We start from the raw sequence: 13,480 nt of genomic DNA on the forward strand, positions 1-13,480 counted from the left end.
AGGGAAAATATGAATTTCAGCCAAAAAGTAAAAGAGAGTTGAAATAGATAAGATATTTATAAACATACACGTCTTTAAATATAATAAAGACATGATAACAACATCATTAGTTCAGGTATGGATCTTCATTCTTGTCATAGTCTTTTATATGATGGATGCATAATGAATGTGTGGATACAAAATTATCGCACTAAGTTCGGACTGGGGTAAGTTGAGCCAAACAGCATGGGGCAAGTTGAGCCATGGTAATTCCTATGGTAATGTATCTTAAAAAACAAACCATAAAAATCGATTGAAATGCTGGCTGAAAGGAGCAAATTTACATGACTGCTCTTTTCCTTTTAAAGAATGTTAGTATTTATAGAGAATTAGCAAGTGAAAAGACTTTAAACAAAAAAATGACATGCCGGTTCTCCCCTCATACATTTTGTACATAGTTTTTGTGGCTCAACTTACCGAAGAAGGTGGCTCAAACTTACCCCATATATGGGGCAAGTTGAGCCATTTGACATCGTTTTTTTCAAAGGTCACGATGACTTTCAGTGTGGGGATAGAAAGTTATATATAGGTGGAAAATATTTCAGAAGAATTAAATTTCAAGGCAAGGTACTTATTTCGACAAGATTATTAATCATATCAATTCTAACATGCAAAAAGCAAAAACTGTCACAACTTACCCTGCCTTCCCCTACGGATTTATTTTGGATGATTGTTTTTTCACAGGCAACTGTCAAGCAAGTGCAGTTAACTTTGGTATGCGTTTCAGTGATACGGACAGTGCTTATGAATATTTTTCGAGGTCTCATTAACATGATTAAGGAAAACATTCTATTCAGTTCGTCACAAAGTATGGTCTTTCACGGTTTTAACTGAAACCTGAATTTAAGTATTATATTCACTCGCACGACTTGAACAATACTGTCATGTAAGGGTGCAGGGGCTGTTCGTTCCAACCCCCTTCGGATGAGAAGGTGTTAGAGCTTACTCATGTGTTCATCCCACTTTATTTTTAAAGGGGAAGTTTATTCTGACAAAGTGTTTATTGTACCTGTATCTGTCCGTTGACGTACAATCACCAGCACCTGGTTGTTGCGTTAGTTTGGGTTTAGGGGGTCAAGCGCTAAACACAGTTAATTTTGGTATAACGTTTTTGAGACAAGGGTATTAATGCCCAAACTTTCAAGTTTGAGTTTGAATACCCCTACGTCTCCAGAATTTCTGACATCCTCAACAAGAAGGTTCCGTTTTATGTTAGCATAGTAAAAAGTACATATTGCCGAAGGTTGAGAAAACTCTATCAAAGAATAAAAACGTTATCTTGCAAGAAAGTTTTCATCCCCTTTAAGCGAGTCCGGGAAGGGGGGGGGGGGACTTACATCTACGAGTGGATACCATGTGCGACCCCCTAAAACAGTAAGAGGATGTATTTTCCAGATAAGGCACGTTAATTACGTGACACAATAAGGGTGGCAAAAACACAAAAATTATGAAAAAGGGTTTCTATTTCGCAGATAAAGCTACGTTTTTAGGGTCAAATATGTGAAGGTATAAAACGACTAAAATGTTTTATGAAAAATGTACTTTCCGCTCCAACAGTAAACACTACGGTTTTAGAGTCCGATTGCCCGATGTGTGGAAGGGGGGCCTTAATACTAAACCCAATGATAGGATGTAGGTAAAGGTAAAACTTACGACCGACGTCCGTGGCAAAAGTAAATTTATCGCTGAACTTGTTTAGGGGTTCAATTCAAGGAATACTTGCCAAGGGTATCGTATTGTTTCCAATACTTGTTAAGGGCAGGGTTTCACTGCCAATGCTTGTTAAAAGGTGTATTTTCAGAATATGAAAAAGAAACTTGTTTAGGGTGCTTTCCGAGACCCCATTTTCGCGCATGGTATCCACTCGGCAATGGAAGTGCCCGCCGGAAGCCAGTATTTTTTACCATTAGTAGCCATGTTGTTGGTTGAGCGGCGGACACGGATCGGCGCACTACTGATCGTTTGAGTGGACAGGAATGAAGAAGATCGACGTTTGCGTCCCAAATCAGAAGTGGAGGAGCACTCTCGATACACATGGGCCTCTTCATCCATACACACCCTCACTTGACAATGAACGTACACCTGTAAGATGAATTAACTCTAGAGTGACTTGAAAGGTATAATCAATCTAATCAGTGATCTTAGAGAGTGGCGGGGAAACGTTGCCTTGGCGACCTTCGGGGGAGAGGGAGGAGATTAGCAAATAGGAGAATAAAGAAATATAGAAAACAAAGTCTGTCTTTAAAATTGTGCCCCCATTAGAAACTGAAGTTAATGCGTCCAAAATAGTCGTAAAATGCTGATATATGGCAGAATTATTTCAAAGCTCGATCGCTTTCATTCCACACATGATTCTTCTCAGAATGATATTTTATACCTGATAGATACTGATGAAGCAGAAATATTACGAACCACTGGTTTTCATTAACTATTGCCACAAACTTTTGGCATGCAACAGGCCCTCTTCAGATAGATGAAAAAAATACTATGAAACAAAAAAAAATAATTTTTGATCACATATATTTAGACAATAATATATCGATAAACCAACTTAACAAAATTGTAGGGAGTTCCATTTGAGAGATGTCGACGGTACCTGAGAAGGGTATTATATTTCCTCTTTCATCATATATTATTGATACAGACGTGAGCACTCAGATTTCCGTTCCAAGGCATAGCAATTTTGTCTTATTGAAGAAAAAGAACGAAGAAAGCCGCCCCAAAGCATAGCATCTTCTTCTTATCGAGAAAGAAGAAGAAAGAAATCAACTTCCAAAGCTTCGCATATTCTCCGTTACGCCGTTCTATCCGCATTGATCTGCTACAATAAGCCGCATTTTTGGTGAAAAAGGGCCGCTTGCAGAGCGCTGTCCGACCATTGCCTCTGCGCTGGCGCACCCGGCACCCATGCACGTTCCATAGGGATGCATACGCACTCACACACAAGTGACCCGTTCCAAGGACCCTCGTTTTACAAACATTTGTAGTTCCGAAGCCCGTTCCGAGGACCCTCCTTTTTGCAATATGCCCCCCGTTTTTTGTCTCGCCCGCGGCCAACCCCACCACTTTTTTGGTCGAGTGCCCCCCCCCCCCTGGTGCAAATTCTGCCGTTTATAAGGTCTCCAAATGTACACTCAGTGCGATATAACATCCAGGCAAATACACCATCCTTAGTGCCAGGTAAAAACGGCAAAGGTAAAAATGGCAGACGCAAAAATTGCAAAGGCAAAAATGGCAGAGGTAGAAACGGCAGAGGTTAAAATATGGCAAAGGAAAACATGGCACAGGTAAAATTGGCAGAGGTAAATGGCAGAGGCCAAAAAATGACAGAGGTAATAACGTTAAAGGTAAAGACAACATGGTACATCGACGAGGAAAAGAGAGAGCATTTGCCGCCAAAATGAATCACAAATGTTGACCTTGAATGAGCTAAAGTCGACGAAATAGAACACTACCTTGAGAGATTCAATTCTTTTGAAGTCTTCACCTGCTGGTCTTCCCGTTGAGCTCCATAAAATGATGTCCGTTTTCTAGTACAAGTCTGATGAGTATGGTCAGATGAATGTCACCAATGTGTTGTACAGTTATACGAGTAGACCACAGTGCCAGATGCAGCTGTGAAGTAAGTTGGTTAGTTACCTTCGTAACCGTATTCAGTGAACAAAGTCAGGTTGAGAACCTAGCCTTTACAGTTTTTCCATTGGCAAAAACCTGCCTGTTTAGGAATAGAATATTGTTTTGTAATGGGACCATCTTTTTCTCTGGATGAGATGCTCAAGTAGCTTGTAGAGATGGGGCAATTGGCCTTTAGCATTTAGGCACATTTGGATCTCTTCCAGGTTTGAGGATAGCAATTACTCTAGCCTTAGTCCAAATTGTTGGGACGGTATAGCACATTGGCTGACAAGCATTTCTTAAGCAATGCGACCAAAATATCTCATTTTCTCTGAGGGATGTTACCAAGGCCTACTGCCTTGCCTTTAGTTGTTCCTCTTAATTTGAATATAAACACTCTAAAAAAACGAAATGTTAACTAATCATTTGAAAGGAGTGGAGGAGTGAAAACATTTTCTAAATGTTGCATTTACTACTTTAAAATGGTTCTACCCAACACTTAAAATGTTGGAAACAGCTTTTACAAGGTTGGATGTAACATTTGGAAAAGGTTGTCACTCCTGTTGATATAACATTCGAATTTTTAGAATGAAGGTGAAGTCCATAGGAAAAGTCCTCATTTGACTGTGGCTTGAACTGGGTTGTTCTATTCAGCAGAAGGTGGAAAATAAACTAGTTAAGTTTAATATTTTAAATTCAGTGACCTTTGAAGCCCTCGGGGTTAAAGGTCAAAACTTTCAATACTTTAAAATTTTCTTTTATACATCAAAGGACCTTACAAGTTAAAATTAACTTTTTTCGCAAGCTAACAACGTTTATAATAACTAATGATGCAACATCGATTTTCTCATATTAAGAGGGCAATGATCGTTTAGTTTATTGCCTCTAGAGTTCAGCAGAGGTCAATTTTTACTTACATTGCAATTTTAAATGGAATCTTATGACAAAATATAACACTGGTGAAAGTGTAATGCTTTAATCATAATTTTAGTTTCAATGATCAGAGCAGTGTGTTTTCCTACTACGATTAAACACGAAATATTTACTTATTACCATCTTGATCATTAACAAATAATTCAAAACATAAATTTCCTGATATTTAGAGGTCGTTGACCTGAGGGCCATTGAGCTCTAGAGGTCAACAATGGTCAAATCTGGCTTACATTCTAAATTCAAAATGAAGCCTATGGTAAGATATAACAATGGTGAAAGTTTAATGCTTTAATGATAATTTTTGAAAGTGCTTTGACCGGACCAGTTTGTACCACAACCAATCTTGAAAAAATTTCATGATTGCCGCAATTTTGGATTTATGCAAATTAGACGTCTTTTTACCTCTTGGATTTTTTTGGAGATTCAGTATGTCGTTTTGGAGACTTTATGGAAATGCATTGTGCTCATATAAAATGTATTGCAATTTGTACACGAGAGGCCTGTTTATCATAAATCAGTGATGCTCAGCGTAAATATTCTAAAATGTTAAGGTCATTGACCTATGCCAGCTCTCCAGGGTCAAAGTTCAAAACTCATATTACACAAAATTCTCTCTAGAATATCAGGATACCTTGATAGCCATTATTTGATAAACTTTTTTTATTTTAATCATATTTATCATGAATGAATGTTGCAAAACATCAATTTTCTGATATTTCGAGGTCGTTGACCTTAGGATCATTGACCTCTTGAGGTCAGCAAAGGTCAAAACTGGCTTACATTCTAATTTCAGAATGAAGCCTATGGTTAAGATACAACGTGAAAGTTTAATGAATTGATCAGAATTTTCGAAAGTGCTATAATGAGACTAACAATAACCATGAGAAATTTTCACGATAGCCGCTATTTGTGATTATGCAAATTAGACGTTTTTCCACTGCATGGAATTTTCTGGACTTTAAGTATGTCATTGTGGGGACTTCATGGAAATGCATTGCGGTTAAATAATTATATTGCAATTTGTTTGCTGTCAAACATTATTATTCCTGGACTAAAAGTTGTCGATCGTTGGGGTCATATGAACTGTCCCATACGTTGTGCACTACAGTGCGTATCAACAAAATTACACTTAGACAATTCCTGTAAAATCCTGAAGATTTTTCCAAATTTTTAACATTGGTACAGATTCATTTAAGCAAATGATATAACTGTTGAAAAATATTTCCGCTTGAGTGAGCACCACTTAATTTTGAAAAGTTCGTGAAAAATTATTTGCACAGAACTTTGAAATAAAAGTGGACCTTAATCATGAAGAACACGTAGAATTTAGCTAGTAAAATTGATTTGAAGACATCTTTTACCTTTTTAAACTTGTTTCATTTAGTAAGGCCGTTAGTTCAGAAAATAAAATACGATATGCCAATCCAAGGGTTACCAATTTGGTGCAGACAATCTATACTTTAACAAAATATCCTTTTCATTAGGTTCATCATAGTTTTAATTGCCTTCTCAGAACCTTATTTAATCTATGTCCGCATATGCAGGGATTTAGTCTGATATTTTTGACGCATGTGTGCTTAAGACCGTTAATCCATTAATCTACCATTTCTTCCTTTGTCATTTTTACCCATGCCATTGTTATTTTTACCACTCCCGTTTTACTTTCGCCATTTTTACCTCTGTCATTGTTACCTCTGCCATATTTTACCGTTGCCAGTTTTACCTCTGCCATTTTACTTCTGCCATAGTAATAGCAGGGCCCGCTGGCAGAACAGCTTTCGGAACTGAAGCGGCTACCTGGGTAAATATACCTTTATTATTACTATCATTATTATTATCATTTTACTTCTGCCATTTTTACCTCTCCCATTTTACTTCTGCCATAGTAATAGCAGGGCCCGCTGGGAGAAGTTTTCGGAACTGAAGCGGCTACCCGGGTAAATATACCTTAATTATTACTATCATTATTATTATCATTTTTACCTCTACCATTGTTACCTTTGCCATTTTTACATCTGCCATTTTTGTCTCTGCCAACTTAACACCGAACCACTACCTTCGCCCTGACCATGCTAACAAAACTATTCTCAGTCATACTTGAATTACCATGTCCAGACGTCCAACAAAGGCAAATGCATCAAACTTAAATCCTTCTCGATCCGTCTCGTTCGGAAAAAAGACTTGAACAGTTCCATCAATATTGGAAGGACATCTATTGAATGAAAAGAAGGGGGTTTATTTTAATTTATCTATTTATTTATTCATCAAAATAAAAATGAATAATATTACATTGATACTTATAATATTACACGTTATGGGAGGGGGGTCAATGTTTAAGCTAAACTGCTTGTCAAGAGATATTCCGTTGTAAAAAGACAAAAACTATGCTCCTTGCAATAAGAATTGTCCACTTCAAATCGTACAAACATATAGCAAATCAACAATACCCCCCCCCAAAAAAAAAAAAGAAGAAGAAGAAGAAAATGAAATTAAGAAATAGCAGTTTTACAAGTAAATAAGTGAAATATATGAGTTGGCGACTACATTAACATTTTTGAACATATGTATATATATTTTGTGCATTTCTCTTAAATTGATTTTAAAGATTTTCTATGGCTTATGTAATCAGGTACAGGATTCCATAATCATTCATCTTCATAAAATATAGATTATTTAGTGGCCTGTTTCCACATTAAATGTGGATGATATTTATCATTATTAAGAGTATTGTAGGTAAGTACATCTTTATTACGTAAGCAAAAAAAATAACGATTTGAATGCTCTGGGAAGGTTATTGTAACAGTGATACATAGCAATGTTGTACTAGATATTTCATGAATCCGTACATATATATATATATATACATATTTTATTAATAAGCCTTTGTATAAGACAAATAATCAGAATGAGTAATTATATAAATAACCTAACATATATGTAAGGCTTAAACTGGTTTTACGAGCAAATCCCCACACTAAATTACTGTAAGATAAAAATAATGCTATTAATGAGTAATACAAGACCTTAACGACATCCTGTGACAGAAATCTAACTTTACCGAGTATTCCTATGCATTTTGCAAGTTTGTTAATTGTGGGATGTATTGTAAGAAGGTCTTTTTGTTTAATCTATCGTAACACCTAAAATCAAATTCGTTGACATCAAGGAAATTGTTTTTAGATAATAGTGGCCTATTGTTATATACAAGTTTGGAGTTGCTACCAAATATAATGTATTCTGTTTTTCAACATTCAAAATCATATTGTTTGCTTTCATTCATATATCAGTATTTTGAAATTGTGTATTCATGGAAGATAGAAGAATGTCAGTATAATTTCATGTTAAATAAATAAGAGTATCATCTGCAAATAGTATATACGTATTTCAACTTATCGGAATTTAAGTTGATGTAATTTATGTAAATTAAAAAAAGCAGCGGGTCAAGTACTGTTCCCTTAGGTACTCCACATCCTAACGTTATTTGGTGTAATGTTTTGGCATTTAAATATTCATACTGTTGCCGAAAAATATGTATGTAATGAATAAACCAGTGAAACGAAATTTCTCGAATTTCGTAGTGAGACAATACGCAAATTAAAATTCTATGTTTAAAAATATCAACTCTTTTGTCAAGTCTATAAATACACATTTTTTCGTCAATATTCAGAATGAATTTTGATATAGCTTAGAATGTGGAGTGTCCGCTTCTAAATCCGTACTGACTTTTGGTATAAAGAACTTTATTCTTTTATAAAAGATATATGTCTGTTGTAAACGTACCTTTAAATTTTGCATAAACAGGGAGAACTGAAATTGGTTGATAATTATTCATATTTGTCGCCCTTTTTATATACACGAGTAACTTTCAATATTTTCATATTACTTGGACGTAAACTTTGCTTAATTTCCATTTCAATTTATGCTCTATATTATACTGTTTTTTATGTTTGTTTTACAAATTAAGAATGCCCTTCTGCAAAATTGTACTTGATTTGTATTACTTTATATTACTTTGTATTATGTTTTGAATGAAAATAAAATAAAGAATTGAATTGAATAGTACCATTAATTGTATTATCATATAATGAAGATACAATGGTATTTATTGCTCGTTTGAGTTCTTCCACTGTGATATAATCAAGGCCACGAATCGTATCGTTTTTACATTTCTTTTACAATTTCAATAAGTTCATGATATATTATACTAGTAATTGGTTTGAAGAATACAGAAGTTGGGATTCTTCAAGTATGCAGTAAAGCGAATATTATGACCATAATTTATGATTTGTTCAGTTATTAACTTTCTATCAACATTCAAAAATAATCTTCATATCTATTCGCCGAGGGAAGAGGACCCCTGTTTTCACGGCCAGGATAAAATTTACAAACATGCTACATGTAGCTACAAAGAAAATAGTAAAAAGGTATACTAACCTGTCGGTAAAAAGATGATAGCTTGGAGTTGAATCATGTTCTTGGCCGGCTGTCGCCCAGCATCGTTCGATAAACATACCAACTTCTTCTACCGAGTCAAGTTTGACTTCAAAGTAGAGCGCCTGGTTTAGCCAGACCTCGGCGTGGGTATCTTCGGGCTCATCAAAGGACTCGTTCTTGAACCTTGTCATGTACAGCTGGAAGTGACCGGAACCCTTGTCACTAAACTTTATTTCACCGACCATTGGTTTGAAAGACTGCCCAACCTGTGAGGTCTTGTCCAGGGAACACGAAATCTCAATCTGCCTCTGATTTTCACGAGTAATATCAGTACCAGGTATAGGCTCAAGTTTGTAAGCGATGACATTCGAGAATGTAATGGTTGTGGCATTTTCCTGAGGGGAAAATGGAAAAGATGACGTGGAATGTAAATTAATATTAATAAACGAATAAAAACAGCTACCCTCATACCCCCCACAAATTAACAACAACAACAACAACAAACATGACTTTGAGTAAGAATGTTGGTGATAATGTAATCGATTCGGAATAATTATGTTGAACGCAACAAGTTCATCCGGACCTTTTGCATCAAAAACAACGGGAACATTAGGTCTGCGGTTCGTGTGTTAATTTCTTGTTGGTACTATGTTAACAGCGACATCTCCGGGTTGGGACGATATTTTGCAACCGTCGAGAGCCACATAGAAGATCGAGAGCGCCTGTGTAACATGGAAGCAACAGCCAGTCAGGTCGCCTGTAGATATTCTTACACTCGTTTTGGTTGGGCACTCTGCACCAAAACCGAAAATCGGGGGCTCTTGAACTAAATTTTGGTCTTAAGATGGCGGGGGGGGGGGGGTGTCTCCGGAACTGATTTAGTATCAACATTTGCTAATTGTTTCGGAGTGTTATATGAATATGCATGATATTGGTCATGGCGTTCTTGTGCGATGAACCAATCAGCGGCCTCCAAGTCACTGTGCAGAATTTTGGCTATCGTTGAACGCAGTCAAGTGTGGAGGTGCCGTTGCCGAATGGTCTAAGGCGCCTGGCTTTACATGGAAAGTCCGGGGTTCGATCCCCGGGCGCGGCACCTATGTCCGTGAGCAAGACATTTAATCTACAATGCTCTTTTATCCTGCTTTCAAATAAATGGAAGTGCTATATTCATTATTGGTAACTAGGTGTGCGCTGAGTATGAATGGAACGAGAAACCACAAATCTGAGGGTCTCCGGAACGGGAGAACAATTGGAATTTCTATGGCATTCTAATTGGTGATGCTCTGGAATGAAAATTTGGGCGAATCTGGGGGTCTCTACCGCGTAACATACGTATCATACATTTATACTAAGTATCCCCGCGGTCCCATGCCGAAAATGAATTTTCGATTTTCCTATTAAAACAATTTTTTTTCATAAAAATCCAGGCCTACATACATTGATTCAGGTCTTGAAAATAAATAGAATCTTGTGATCAACACCACTTTGGTACTATTTCTAACAAATGAATGAAACAAAAATCAATTTAATCGCCGATTGTGGGGGGGGGGGTGGATAAACCATTAAGCTCACGGGGGGTATGTGTGTGAGATCGCTTGCTTTTTTTGGAGGAGCCAGAGTACAAGAGAGAGAAAAAAAAATCCAGACAGATTTCAGACTGATTTAAGTTATGTCGACGCGTCAATATATGGTTTGACCCGGAAAAATGCCAACAAAAGTTTCTTTCAATTGTTTCTAGCAGTACTTGACTCAAGGTATAACATATTAAAATCTATCAAAATCAACATCCGGGGAAAGTATTTATTTTCAAGATGGCGTCCAAGATGGCCGCCATTTACTGGAAAATGGATATAACTCACTCATTATCAACCCTAGAATCCTATTTCGGTTCATATTCTATGGCCTAAGGGTTAAAATAATATGCTGATAGAAGTATGAGTGGATTCATCACTCAAGGGTACCTGGAAAATAAAAGATGGCGCGCAAAATGGCTGCCGTAGGCTAAAAATACACAAGTCATCTTTAATTTCATTTCTATTGAATGGTTGTAAGGGGTGGGCTAGTGCATCAGGACAACCAGTGGTCTGTGTCCATGATTTAAGATGGCTTCCAAAAATGGAGTTGAAAATGGCTGTTGATACTTAAAATGAACCTAGCTCATTACATATCTACCTAGGACATATGATTTTGGTGTCTAGACCATGGTTTCATTGGTCAAATATTACATTAGGACGATATGATGGATTCTGTGGAAGAGATGAGAGAAGAAGGTAAATGTATGCACGGTTCCGAGGGGGGGGGGAGTTAAACATATTACTGTACACACGCGTGACGAAAAAAATGCGTTTAAAAGGGTGTTTTTCAGTTTTGGACGAGGGCCACGCGTGCACTCGTTAAGGGTATCAAAAACATCGATTTTTCAAAAGAAGGATAGTGTTGAAAGACTGGTCAATGGTCAATCGCAGGGTCAAACGTATTTAGGGGATTTTTTTCCAAAGACTTTTTTAAGACTAGACAGGGTATGTTTTTTTCCCCCAAGCTTTTTCCCCTGGGTCATATTCAGGCGACTTGTTTAGTGGCCAAAATGTGTAAATAAAGCTTGCGAAAAACTTGTTTGGAAATAATTTAGCCATACATTTGACCCCCCCCCCCCCGGCACGGATAGCAACCAAGGCAGACAGGGGAGTTTGCTGGACCATGAAGTGTGGTATTGGCTGGAAGGAGGGATTTTAAGAGAACGAGAATGAATAGTCCAGGATAGGCCCCACAGAAAATTGACCAAACCTTGTTTTTTTTATATATATACAATATTTTTTTATGGTTTCTTGTCAATTCGAGGGTGCCGATTCCGAATCTGAATGATGCCACTCGTGTAACCTTGAGCATTTTCCGCAAATTGGCAAAATCCATTATGGCCGCCAAAATATGCAAATTACCCATTAAACACTCCTTAAATTGTCCGCACATAGGCTGTGAAATGCATGAATTTTATGGCAGGAGTAAAATACAATCTTCAAAAACAATTTTTGACAAAATATATATTTTCCTGATATTCAAAATGGCCGCCATAGGCCATTGTATACACTATCATGTACAATACGAATAGGTAAAACTAATTTTCACAAAAATGAGCACTAAACTGCAAAAATCGCGATGTATGAACGAAGTAATATATGCAAATCATCATTACTAATGAGATATATTATTTATTATGTCAAATATGGGAACATTGCTGCATTTTGGTATCTACAATAGCCGCCATTGGCCCAAAGAGTATTATGTACAATGGCAGGGGCCAAAAAATGACAAGATTGAGCATTAAAATGCATATTATTAAGATAAACGAGTGGAATACTGACTAAAAACATAATTGTTAATATGCCATTTATGTGATAAATGCTTTATTTTGAAATCCAAATTGGCCGCCATAGCCCCTATATTCATCATGTACATGCAAATTGAGAAACTAATTTTCACACGTGTAAGAAACATAAAATACATGTAATTGTGATCTATGAGTAAAATATTGTCTGACAACATGTTTTATAAGCAAGACATATCATTTCTTTTGTCATGCATGAGATAAATACTGTATTATGAAATTCAAAATGGCCCCATAGGCCCTAACAGTATTATCTACAATGTAAATTGGGACATAAAATTTTGTAAGAATTTGGATTTGCTTGACCATTACATCCATATCACCCTGTTGTATGAGTAAAACGTTATTTGAAAACATTTTTTTTAATCATCGCATTTCTTATTCCATATAGGTGATAAATACTGTACATGACATTCAAAATAACCTTTACAAGCCCTAACTAAATTATGTAACATGCAAACAGGGAAACTAATATTCACAAGAGTGAGAATCATAAAATGCATATAACTGTGATGCGAGAGTAAAGATATTGTCTTAAACATTATTTCTAACTAAATACATCACATATTGGCAGTGGACATAGTGGAGGTAATAAATGCTGTACTTTGAAATCCAAAACGGCTGCCATAGGTCCTAAAAGTATTGTGTACATTGTAACATGGAACGTATAATTTTGACAGAATTTGGCTTTTCTTGTCTCGAAATATTGCATATAATTGTGAATTGTGATGTAAGGGTGAATTGTTGTCTAAAACCATGGTTTCTAACGAGATATATCATAATGTTGTATACTTAAGATGATAAATGCTGCCTTTTTAAAATGAAAATGGCCACCATTGGCACATATCGTATAATAAACAATTTGGATGGAGACAAATAATGTTCACAAAACAGAGATGCTAACTGATAGCTCAAAAAAATCCTGAAAACCCAGGCCGGGGTCCAGGGGCCCGCCAGGGCCCCTGGCGGGGTCAAGGCGAAGCCCCTGAAGCTGGAACGTTTTCTTATTCTTTAGAGGGCTGAAATCATTAATCTACAGTAGTACATAACAAATAATTAATGACATAATAAACT

General features: G+C 36.5%; 1 protein-coding gene across 1 annotated transcript in view; it reads right to left on the reverse strand.

Moving 5' to 3' along the window:
* The window catches only part of LOC121417229 (uromodulin-like), a 59,991-nt gene that overhangs the window by 3,528 nt on the left and 42,983 nt on the right, over positions 1-13,480 (reverse strand). The window contains exons 6-8 of the mRNA XM_041610857.1: positions 9,022-9,416; positions 6,694-6,799; positions 1,944-2,121 (exon numbers count right to left, since the gene is read on the reverse strand). Of these exons, the coding sequence (XP_041466791.1) occupies positions 1,944-2,121; positions 6,694-6,799; positions 9,022-9,416 (679 nt within the window). The remainder of the gene's footprint in view (positions 1-1,943; positions 2,122-6,693; positions 6,800-9,021; positions 9,417-13,480) is intronic.

Source organism: Lytechinus variegatus, chromosome 6, assembly GCF_018143015.1.
Source record: "Lytechinus variegatus isolate NC3 chromosome 6, Lvar_3.0, whole genome shotgun sequence".
Lineage (NCBI taxonomy): Eukaryota > Metazoa > Echinodermata > Echinoidea > Temnopleuroida > Toxopneustidae > Lytechinus > Lytechinus variegatus.